Below are 12,694 nucleotides of genomic sequence, written 5' to 3'. Positions count from 1 at the left end.
AAACCAACGCTAGTGGGAAGGAAATGACGGAGAACAAGACATTGTGGCTCTAGTATCTGCAAAATGAGCCACAATGGCGTCAACATGTAACCTGCCAGAGATCTACCTGAATTAAAATATGGAAGAATCTAAAATCAGATACCACGTTTCGATACAAAATTACGTCAATTCCAAAATTGTACGCATAGGCTACTCACATTACATACCATAAGGGAACATACTGCTGCAGTGTTTACAACAAATGCGTTCTGATACCTGAGTATAGTCTATAATGCATAGAGTACTGATAATAATGATTGTCCGTGTCCCAAAACGAAGTCACACAGAGAACATCCACATTAAAACATACATATATTCACCTTAATAAAATAGGTATAACCTGTAATTACAACAGCCTGAACCTGACACATTGTTTTGTAAACTGAGGTATGGGGCTAAGGAAATGTCACCACATTTGTGGATGGAGCTATGAATGCAAACCTGGACAGAGTTTGTGAGATTGACATGGTGATATAGTTGGAAGCTATACGTTATAGAAGAAAATTACAAAAACTTGAACAGTAGGCTATGCAAACTTACTCCACAACTAATGCAACTAATGCAACCCAAATCCATGTTGCTAACAGTTCAACAAAGTTCCTCATCGAGGAACTGTTTGCAACATGGATTTAGGTACTATTTACAGATTTTGACCAGCAAATTAGATGGAAAAGATGAGCTTCCTCCATCATCTTCTCTTCTTATATAGTATCATGATATGGGGCCCATAATGTCATATTGTCAAAAGTGTTCAAGTTTAATATGAAGTATAGTATCGTATATTAGGTCAATCAGTGTTGGTGAACCGTATTTAGCAACCACAGCAAAAGTTTGTCAAAGCGGTGTGTCTGACGTCACACTCCCATAATGCACGCGCTCTGAAACTCCAGCGCTGCACTGGAAAACCCAGGCCCTGAAAATAATAAAATAGTTTTACAAAATATCTCAGAGAAAAGGAACAAGAACCGATTCCCGAAAGTTTTAAAGGTACGTTTATGCCAATTTCTAAAAGAAAAGTCCCAAATATAAGTCTGCCAGCCTGATAGTAAAAATCGACTCATGCCGAGCAACTTCGTGACATGAACTTGCTGAATTTATTTTGCAGTTTTCAAATAGTACTGAAATATGTCTATTTCTGTTAATGACTTAATTACTATGTGTAATAATGAAAAGCATAACTGTTCCGCTGGCGCTCACCAAATGTTCAGAATACAAAAGTGTTAAAAAAGTTTTTTTAAATGTTCGTCCTTATCTTCGCACTACGTGCCACCATTACGTTTTTTCGATCATGAATTACATTAGCTAGTCCCGTTTATTCAGTTTTCTGTTTACTCTATATTCTAATTGACTAGCGTTGCGTGATTTAGATAGTCGTTTAAAAAACACATTTCTGAAACACATCATTAAAGATCATATACAGGTTGAGCAGCTCGAGTTGATGATTAACCATATGTTCGTTGTATTTAGACACTTGATTGGGTTTCAAGTGTTACTAACTAACATACCTTGTTTTACATTGTGTTGAGATCAGAGACGGTTTTGTAGTTAGAATTTTCTAATATAGAAAACCTTGGCTCATCATGCCACCCAATTTCCACAAGAGGGCACTATGACTAAAATATTGATCTGCAGCACTTGCACAATTATAACCATCATTGTACTAAATCCTGAACTTCAATTTATTGCGACAGTTTTCCTTTTTTCACCTGTGTAATTGCAAAATCCGAGGAACTCCATTACATTACAATTTCAAAGTAATTACTGAAGTACTATGTAATTACACTGTTACTACCAATGACATATGTCTATGGTTATTACACAGGTATAGGTATGGGGTGTGTCAGGCACCAGCGTGACTGTGGGTAATTTCATCACACAACAACTATAGGCTGATCTGTGCTTATTTGTGCTTATATATAGGGCTGTAATCATGAAGATCTGCCACTCACATTCAACCCCTTCTCTGGCTGGTGTGGCTGGATGAGACCGGGAGAAGAACCACACAACTTACCCAAGAATTACCCTCTGGAGAGACACACACACACACACACACACACACACACACACACACACACACACACACACACACACACACACACACACACACACACACACACACACACACACACACACACACACACACACACACAACTCACACAAGCTCAGGTAGGTTCATACACATCCAATCCGAGCTTTAACGGCTGAGTGTTTGACTCCTCTCCTTTCATCGCCCAGGCCCTATTGGGTTGCTATGGCAGCTGCTGCTGCAGAACCACCCCATCTGATAGAAGCTTGTACTGGAAAGGGAGACAGGCGGACAGACCGTCGCCTGGAGAGAGTACGAAACACTCCACTAACAGCATTCAGCAGCACTCAACACCCCACTCTCCATTAAGGGTGGAGCCAAGGTTGTCAAGTTTGAAGGTCCTCTCTTAAAATACCCCATGAGCCTGCTCAGGCTTATGCTCCGTTGCCCTCTGCAGAAGACCCAGCGCTGTTCCCTCTGCTAGAAGATGTTCCAACAGAAGGAGCACCTGAAAAGCCACCTGCAGGCCCATGACGCCAACAGGCAGGTGTTCCAATGCCAGGAGTGTGGCAAACAGTACAGCACTCAGCTGGGTTACCGGCGCCACCTTCTGGCCACTCACACCCCCACCTCCCTCTCTGGTGAGCTCCATTTCCAGGAGGGAGAGCCCACCCTGCTGGAGCAGCTAGGGAGCCACACCGACAGGCCTCAGCCACTGGGGGGTGCCACCGACGCAATCAGGGAGAGGAAGTATTCGTGCGAGCGTTGCGACCGACGCTTCTACACCCGCAAGGATGTGCGGCGCCACGCTGTGGTGCACACGGGCCGCCGGGACTTCCTGTGCCCTCGCTGTGCCCAGCGCTTTGGCCGCAGGGACCATCTGACACGCCACCTGAAGAAGAGCCACGTCCAGGAGGCCACACCCCCCCCCCCCACAGCCACACCTGCCCCCACCACACCTGGCCCCGTAAAGGAGGAGCAGAGTCCTGTGTCATGTGGCATGGGGCCCCCCTCAAAGGAGCCCATAGAGACCTTCCCCATGGACATGTACAGCAGCTACCCCCTGCAGACCATGTCCAATCCAGGCATGGGCCACCACCACCATTCCCTCATGCAGGTTTCCCTGTCCACGGCCATGGGGGTGGGCCGCCACATGCCGGACCCCGCTCCCCATCCCCACCACCACCTTCCCCAGCCCCAGCAGCAACAGCAGCCTTATGGCCACATGCCCAGGTACCAGCATGGATCTACCTCATACCCCCACCCTGACACGGAGAGCTTTCTCATGGACCTGCAGAGTGGGCTGCCTCCACACCTGACCGCAGCCTCCTCCTCTACCTCCTCCTCTCCTCAGAGGGAGGTGCTCTCAGAAGCCCAGGGTGGGCCAGGGGCCGGGGACCCCCACATTCTGTCCAGGAGCCCCGCTCTCTCCTCGGCCGAGTTGTCATGCGCTGCTAACATGGACCTGGGTCCTCTCCTGGGCTTCCTGCCGTTCGGCTTGCCTCCCTACAGTGCTCATATGAGTATGGGAGGTCTGGTGATTGGCTACCCCTCTAGCTCCACCTCCACTGAGCCGCCCTCCTCCTCCAGTCCCCTGCCTTCTCAGGCCCCAGGAGGCCTTACCTTCCTGCAGCCTCCACAACCGCACGCACCCCAGGGTCCCGGAACCCACAACCACAACAACAACCAGCTACCTCAGGGGTTCAGCAACCCTGGAATGAGCACTTCCACCTCCCTACCTCGCTACTACCAGGCCTTTCAACAGTGAGCAGCCTGATACCATGTGACCCACGTGATCTAACACCAGGCCAAGGGACACTTCAAATAGTCACGAATAAAGCCTCCAATAGAATATGAGTGTTTAGAACAGGGATGGGCAAGTGGAATTTTGTTGTCCCCTATCTTAACAGCGGAGAGGGAGGGGGGGGGGGGGGGGGGGGGGGTTACAGTTAGCATGTTTAGCAATGGGGCAGAGTGAAGATTTAGAAATTTTATAACAAATTTAATTAATTTCTACAAATTTGTGCATTGATGCATTGGTGCATTGATCCGCAGTTCAGTTGCCCATCCCTGGTCTAAAATGACCAGAATACACAAGTGATACATACACTATATATACAAAAGTATGTGGACACCCTTGAAATCAGTGCATTGGGCTATTTGCGCAGAATCGAGCACACAGCCATACAATCTCCATAGACGAACATTGGCAATAGAGTGGCCTTACTGAAGAGCTCTTACTTTCAACGTGGCACCGTCATTGGATTCCACCTTTTCAAGTCAGTTTGTCAAATTTCTGCCCTGCTAGAGCTGCCTCAGTCAACTGTTCCAGACAGCAGGTGTCCATATACTTTTCATCGTGTGGTGTATATGCTTTCAATGTGCTTGCATTTAAAAAAATATATACAAAAAATACCTACATTTTCAGTCTTTAAAATGATGCTCATTAAGCTTTCGGTGGCAATAATTTCCATTATGACGTTGAACACAATGAACCACCTCATCAGTATTACCTCATCCGATTAAAATAAACTTGAGCAGAAGGAGAATAGGGGGAGTGTCTTTTAGCAACCCAAATGTTGTTTTACTGAAACCTGTTAGAAATAGGCCAAGTGGTTGCACTTTGGAAAGATCGCGTCAGGTCTATACAATGTGGACATAAGTGCTACATGACACCTGCCATTCATCTTGATAATTTTTTTTTTCAACAATGTGATTTACTTTGATGACTATTGTTATGCTAGATATATAACATCAGTTTGCATAACATTGTACTTTTGTGTCATCATGTAATGCTTATTTATACAAAAACTAGACACGTTTAATTTTTAAGTTACTTTAAAGAAGTTTCCTCTACCCAGTACCCCATTCCACTTATTTGGTCTGTTCCAGACAGTTTTAGCACACTGGTTCAAGTAATCAAGGGCTTGATTATTATTATAAACTGGGTGGTTTGAGCCCTAAATGCTGATTGGCTGAAAGCCGTGGTATATCAGACCGTATTCCACGGGTATGACACATTTATTTACTGTTCTAATTACATCGGTAACCAGTTTATAATAGCATTTTGGCACCTCAGGGGTTTGTGGTAAATGGCTGATATACCATAGCTAATGGCTGTATCCAAGCACTCCTTATTGAGTCGTGTATAAGATCAGCCTTGAACCGTGGTATATTGGCCATATACCACACCTCCCCGGGCCTTATTGTTTAAGTTGACGTTTTAAATCAGCTGTGCGTGTTCTGGTATAGACCAAATAAGTGGAATTGCAGGGGGTACTCGAGAGGTTTGGCAAACACCTCTTTAGAGAGTTTTACTGAAATGGGTTTCATATTACTGCATATCATTGACTGTATCCTGTATTCAGTGAAATGTCGCACCGATGTCTTAAAAAATGCTACTGTTGTGCCTCTTGGATGGCTACTCTCGACTGTGTTAAAGCACTTATGACATTATGAAAGGAGAGAATTGATGTCTTAAAAAATGTTTTGTTCCTTTTACCTCAACAACATGCTCTCCTAGATGAACAGCTAAACAGAATTATGTCCTGTGGGGTTAGGGTAGGTCTATATCTTTCCAATTTACTTTGGCTCTGAGTTGTGCCATTAGATCTAAAGTGAAAATGTAGGTTTTATGAATCTAGTTGCTTTTTGTTGTTGTTGATACAACATACAGTGATATTAATTGACCCATATTCTTTCTACCTCTATACTATTATAGTATATGTTATTTTTTTTCTGCCATATTCTGTCACCGGTGTAATCTAAAAATATAACAAGAAGTGTAACAAGCAGTATGGAAAATGTTGTATAACATCTCCTTGAACATTGTCTCTTTTACCAGTTCTCATGTATTATATCCTATCCTGATATGTACATCTCTATTCCACACCCATGTTTATTTTATACTTGTTTGCCACATTCCAGACTGACTACATTGCAGATGCCTGCCAGATCTCACAACACCTGGATAGGTGTTTTAAGATATCTGCCAACCACATCATATGATATAGCAATCTGATGCCCGGCTGTACAGTCGATGACGTAACATGCCACCATTTGTTGATGCAATGCACCTGTCTGCAATGTAGTCGGCCCGGAACGTGACCGTTGACTACCTCAGAAAAGAGCAACTTGTTACTCTTCATATTATTGTGTAGAGTTTATTTTTTGTCAGTTCAACGAACGCACACTTTAGTACTAGATTTGTTTTGAGGTTAGCTTAGCATATTGACGGAAGGATGTTAGCACAATAATTAAGTTCCCATTATATTATGTTAAATGCTGATTTTGTTGTATTGAATTGCGGTGTTGCCTGCAGTAAAATGAGCTACTATTTAGGCAAACATCCCCGTTAGCTCTTAGGACTACCCTCTTGCTGTTAGTACCATCACCCTGTAGAAGAAGTTACAAAATAAGAATTGCTCTTATCATATTATCTTTGAAGCATTTTCTTATTGTCAGAATGTGAACATTAAAGTACCACATAGATTGATTTTTCACTATTGAACACATTTCCTCTATAGGTGTAATGTCATTTGTTTTGGCATGAATTTGCTTCCATACATTTCCACACGAAAAGGTACAAATATTAAAGAACATTTATGTACATTTTACGAGTCAAACGATGTAGCGTAGCCACTATTTAATCACACACCAGTTTATTTTACACAGACAGACCAAGATGAGGATCTTCTGACTGATTGTGAGGGAAGTCTTTACAGGAATGCAGTCCAACGGAAGAGGTCAGAAGCACATTTACAACATACAGTGAGCAAGGCAGGAAGCTTCGTTGCATCTCATCAACTGGTAGACCAGAATCAATTTACATGAAGTTGATTGCAGTGCAAAGATGATAAAACTACTGTAATGTAAACAATATATCTTCTAACCACAAAATGAACCAGAGTAACATGTGTGGTGTAGGAAATCTGTTGAACTGATAATCTTCCATAGTCTCTTCGCCAGGTATTTCTTCAGTAGGACCTGGGACTTCAGTACTATATTGCTGCCCATGGCCTTCTCTGCAATGTTGTTGCGCCACGGGCGTATTAGACACTGTGCAGCACTTATTCGTCCTCTGGCCAAACGGAAACGGGTAGAAGTATTACAATTAAACTAATAATCACATACTTTTGTTAATGTAGTGTATATTAGACTCGAAGCATATAAGTGATGACCCCTAAGGTCCACATCTGTGGGGAAGGACACAAAGTCAAAGTTAACCACCTCTGGGGCCAGAAATTCAGGGGTTCTAAAATTGACTCAGAGCCTACCCGTGACCTGTATCTGATTCCCAGGAAGAAAGAACATTCATTTTCAAGGTTACCTTTGAGAGCTACTCAAAATAAAGCCCCCAACACACACACAGCTGTGGAGAAAGGAGGGATTACCTTCTGACCAGCCCAAAGTCGATGAGGGGCGGCAGGGTAGCCTAGTGGTTAGAGTGTTGGACTAGTAACAGAAAGGTTGCAAGTTCGAATCCCCGAGCTGACAAGGTACAAATCTGTCGTTCTGCCCCTGAACAGGCAGTTAACCCACTGTTCCTAGGCCGTCATTGAAAATAAGAATTTGTTCTTAACTGACTTGCCTAGTAAAATAAAGGTAAAATAAAAATAAATAAATCTTCACCTGATGGCCAGTGTGATTCACACAAAGGATATTCTCCGGTTGTAAACATTGTAGTGGATAAAAGAACCATTGATTACTTTTCATGACACCGACACATGCATGAGTGCCTCTTTGATTCATGGTGAGTGACCACGCAGTGCTTCAAGTGGTGATTAAAATGTGTCTTGTCATTTGTGACAGTTGGGGGGGCCTTTGCTCCAGACCTCAGTTACAAGACAAAACAGAATAGTCTTCAATGGAAGTTGGACACATTTCCTACAAGCCTCTCATTTTCACAATAGCATGAGCATTGTTGTAACATCAACATTGAGAGAGCAAAATCATTGTAATTTATATCCACTTCACAGCTATTCATCTTTCAAATGATGTTTGAAACTTTCATTCAGATGAATCACATGGCGTTGGTTGAGACATTTAAATACAACCTTTTTGAACTGTAGTGAGCTCAGTCAAACTAAGTCCGTGAAATAATGATACAATACTTCCATGTGTCATTGAACTTGTTACCTTTGGTCAGGCCCTCTAATGTCCTCTGCATTTTACTCATCCTCTCCAAGTTGGTAGGCCTGATCACTGACAGCCTATAGGGAGGAGGTCAGAGACCTGGCCGGGTGGTGCCAGAATAACAACCTATCCCTCAACGTAACCAAGACTAAGGAGATGATTGTGGACTACAGGAAAAGGAGCACCGAGCACGCCCCTATTCTCATCGACAGGGCTGTAGTGGAGCCGGTTGAGAGCTTCAAGTTCCTTGGTGTCCACATCAACAACAAACTAGAATGGTCCAAACACACCAAGACAGTCGTGAAGAGGGCACCACAAAGCCTACTCCCCAACAGGAAACTAAAAAGACTTGGCATGGGTCCTGAGATCCTCAAAAGGTTCTACAGCTGCAACATAGAGAGTATTGCATCACTGCCTGGTATGGCAATTGCTCGGCCTCCGACTGCAAGGCACTTCAGAGGGTAGTGCGTATGGCCCAGTACAGCACTGGGGCAAAGCTGCCTGCCATCCAGGACCTCAACACCAGGCTGTGACAGAGGAAGACCCTAAAAATTGTCAAAGACCCCAGCCACCCCAGTCATAGACTGGGCAAGTGGTACCGGAGTGCCAAGACTAGGACAAAAAGGTTACTCAACAGTTTTTACCCCCAAGCCATAAGACTCTTGAACAGGTAACCAAATGGTTCCCCAGACTATTTGGATTGTGTGCCCCCCCACCCCTCTTTTACACTGTTGCTACTCTCTGTTTCTCATATATGCATAGTCACTTTAACTATACATTCATGTACATACTACCTCAATTGGCCCGACCAACCAGTGCTCCCGCACATTGGCTAACCGGGCTATCTGCATTGTGTCCCACCACCCGCCAACCCCTCTTTTTACGCTTCTGCTACTCTCTGTTCATCATATATGCCTAGTCACTTTAACAATACCTACATGTACATACTACCTCAATAAGCCTTACTAACCGGTGTCTGTATAGAGCCTTGCTACTGTTATTTTCAAATGTATTTTTACTGTTGTTTTATTTCTTTACTTACCTACCTACACACACACACACACACACACACACACACACACACACACACACACACACACACACACACACACACACACACACACACACACACATACCTTTTTTTCGCACTATTGGTTAGAGCCTGTAAGTAAGCATTTCACTGTAAGGTCTACACCTGTTGTTTTCGGCGCATGTGACAAATAAACTTTGATTTGAAGTTCTCTAGCGGCCTGGAATGGGCCAAAAGCTGTCTCTCTGTCGCCTCTCGCTGGCCGCTGTGCAGACTGCAGGTGGGGCAGATGGAGCAGGCGCTTATTCCTCTGGAGAGCTCATCCAAGTGATCTACTTTGGCCTCTAGGACAGGTAGGTCTGTAGGAAGTGAGACTGCTGGCGGACAATGCCCTGAACCCATTATGGACGAACAGTGGCCCTCAACAGGCCTCTGCAAAACCAGCCTTTAGACTAGAAGCAGAGGCAAGAGTAACAGAAGACAGAGGCACAGATTTGAGGCTATCATCACAGTTATCCTCAGGAAATGGAAGTGATCGTTACAAATGCTACTTTTTACAAATGCAATTGTTACTAGTTACATATGGGGCGGCAGGGTAGCCTAGTGGTTAGAGCGGTGGACTAGTAACCGGAAGGTTGCAAGTTCAAACCCCCGAGCTAACAAGGTACAAATCTGTTGTTCTGACCCTGAACAGGCAGTTAGTTAACCCACTAGGCCGTCATTGAAAATAAGAATTTGTTCTTAACTGACTTGCCTAGTTAAATAAAGGTAAAATTAAATATGCTACAAAGGTCAGCAGAGTTGGTTACAGCTCCATCAACAAATACAAAGGTTGCTACTCTTCAAATTCTACCTACCTCTTAGATCAATGAAAACAGTAGAAGACCGAGTAGGAACAATAAAGTAAGATCAGGTACAGGATGAGCAGAAAGACCAGTACTGGTTAGTCACAGTGGGGTTGGTCTCATCCAGAGAGGAGAAAGCCGCAGTGAGCTGGTTCTCTGTCATCTCTTCCAGCTACAGCCTTATGGTCCAGAAATAGGCAAGCAAGGGTCAAGTGTGCAAAGGGTTGCGAAACAGTAGCAGATAACCAAGGTATGCATGATAGGCCAGACAGACATCAAGAGCAGGACATAGATGCAGTTTATCTGATGGAGAGCATGTGCACACAAAAACATTCCAGTATTTGTGCACAGAAGACAGTGATCCAGATGTCTGAGTCTTGGCTAATTGTCTCAGTTTGGACAAGTCTTCTAGTAAAGACTCCTAAAAAGCATACCTATTGGTGTTGTAGCCTCTCACTAAACTATCAGATACTGTTCCGCCATAATACTCTTCCTGTTTCAGATACTCTTTCCAATTTGTTTCATTTTGGAATTCAGATATACAGGTTACTGCCAAAATAATGTAAACACAAGGATACAAAGTACACCGCTGAAAAAAATAAAGGGAACACTTAAACAACACAATGTAACTCAGAGTCAATCACACTTCTGTGAAATCAAACTGTCCACTTAGGAAGCAACACTGATTGACAATCAATTTCACATGCTGTTGTGAAAATGGAATAGACAACAGGTGGAAATTATAGGCAATTAGTAAGACATCCCCAATAAAGGAGTGGTTCTGCAGGTGGTGACCAGTTCCTATGCTTCCTGGCTGATGTTTTGGTCACTTTTGAATGCTGGCGGTGCTTTCACTATAGTGGTAGCATGAGACGGAGTCTACAACGGACACAAGTGGCTCAGGTAGTGCAGCTCATCCAGGATGGCACATCAATGCGAGCTGTGGCAAGAAGATTTGCTGTGTCTGTCAGCGTAGTGTCCAGAGCATGGAGGCACTACCAGGAGACAGGCCAGTACATCAGGAGACGTGGAGGAGGCCGTAGGATGGCAACAACCCAGCAGCAGGACCGCTACCTCCGCCTTTGTGCAAGGAGGAGCAGGAGGAGCACTGCCAGAGCCCTGCAAAATGACCTCCAGCAGGCCACAAATGTGCATGTGTCTGCTCAAACGGTCAGAAACAGACTCCATGAGGGTGGTATGAGGGCCCGACGTCCACAGGTGGGGGTTGTGCTTACAGCCCAACACTGTGCAGGACGTTTGGCATTTGCCAGAGAACACCAAGATTGGCAAATTCGCCACTGGCACCCTGTGCTCTTCACAGATGAAAGCAGGTTCACACTGAGCACATGTGACAGAGTCTGGAGACGCCGTGGAGAACGTTCTGCTGCCTGCAACATCCTCCAGCATGACCGGTTTGCGGTGGGTCAGTCATGGTGTGGGGTGGCATTTCTTTGGGGGGCCGCACAGCCCTCCATGTGCTCGCCAGAGGTAGCCTGACTGCCATTAGGTACGGAGATGAGATCCTCAGACCCCTTGTGAGACCTGAATCCAATTGAGCACATCTGTCTCGCTCCATCCACCAACGCCACGTTGCACCACAGACTGTCTAGGAGTTGGCAGATGCTTTAGTCCAGGTCTGGGAGGAGATCCCTCAGGAGACCATCCACCACCTCATCAGGAGCATGCCCAGGCGTTGTAGGGAGGTCATACAGGCACGTGGAGGCCACACACACTACTGAGCCTAATTTTGACTTGTTTTCCATTCCATCAAAGTTGGATCAGGCTGTAGTTTGGTTTTCCACTTTAATTCAGAGTGTCACTCCAAATCCAGACCTCCATGGGTTGATAAATTTGATTTCCATTGATAAGTGTGATTTTGTTGTCAGCACATTCAACTATGTAAAGAAAAAGTATTTAAGAATATTTCATTTATTCAGATCTAGGATGTGTTATTTTAGTGTTCACTTTGTTTTGAGCAGTGTATATTGCTTCCACACAGGTTCAGTTCCTGAGTTATACAATTAACATCCCATCAAGCTTCGGGTCATGTATAAAAATGCTGGGCAGGCAATTATTCAGGTACATATCTTTGGGCTTAGCTGTGGTCAATTTGCAGTGTACAAATAATTGTTTTGGCCATCTGCTCCAACAAAAATATACAGTACGAGTCAAAAGTTGACACCTCATTCCAGGGTTTCTTTATATTTCCACATTGTACAATAGTGACATCAAAACAATGAACACATATGGAATCATGTAATAAGCATGACAGCTTTGCACACTCAACCAGCGTCATGAGATAGTCACCTTTAAATTAAAACAGGTGTGCCTTGTTAAGAGGCACACCCGAGAAAGGCACAAACCAGGTTCTGAGGGGTGGCCAATCCTCTTCTGGCTGTTTCGGGTGGAGATAACAGTACAGCGCCAAGAAATTCAAACTTTCATAGATGACCGGAAGGGTCAAATAATAAATCACAGTGGTTGTAGAGTGCAACAGATCAGCACCTCAGGAGTAAATGTCAGTTCTCTTGTCATAGCGGAGCATTGAGTTCGAGACAGGTGCAGCAGTCGAAAACAGCACATCCAGTGAACAGGCCAGGGTTCCATAGCCACAGGCAG

At 44.4% G+C, this 12,694-nt stretch overlaps 1 protein-coding gene across 1 annotated transcript; it reads left to right on the top strand.

Annotated features, from left to right (window-relative positions):
- Nucleotides 1-904: 904 nt before the first annotated feature.
- On the top strand, nucleotides 905-6,579 carry LOC109907873 (zinc finger protein PLAGL2-like). The gene is made up of 2 exons (XM_031794036.1): nucleotides 905-1,026; nucleotides 1,960-6,579. The coding sequence occupies exon 2, from the start codon at nucleotides 2,553-2,555 to the stop codon at nucleotides 3,831-3,833; it is 1,281 nt and encodes a 426-aa protein (XP_031649896.1). The 5' UTR covers nucleotides 905-1,026; nucleotides 1,960-2,552; the 3' UTR covers nucleotides 3,834-6,579.
- Nucleotides 6,580-12,694: the final 6,115 nt, after the last annotated feature.

The sequence above is a fragment of the Oncorhynchus kisutch genome, linkage group LG17 (genome assembly GCF_002021735.2).
Source record: "Oncorhynchus kisutch isolate 150728-3 linkage group LG17, Okis_V2, whole genome shotgun sequence".
NCBI lineage: Eukaryota > Metazoa > Chordata > Actinopteri > Salmoniformes > Salmonidae > Oncorhynchus > Oncorhynchus kisutch.
Note: the sequence above shows the minus strand (reverse complement) of the source record. Positions and strands in the feature narration are given on the sequence as shown.

Coding starts and splice junctions, on each gene's coding strand:
- LOC109907873 (XM_031794036.1), top strand. CDS start 2,553: ATGTTCCAACAGAAGGAGCACCTGAAAAGCCACCTGCAGGCCCATGAC.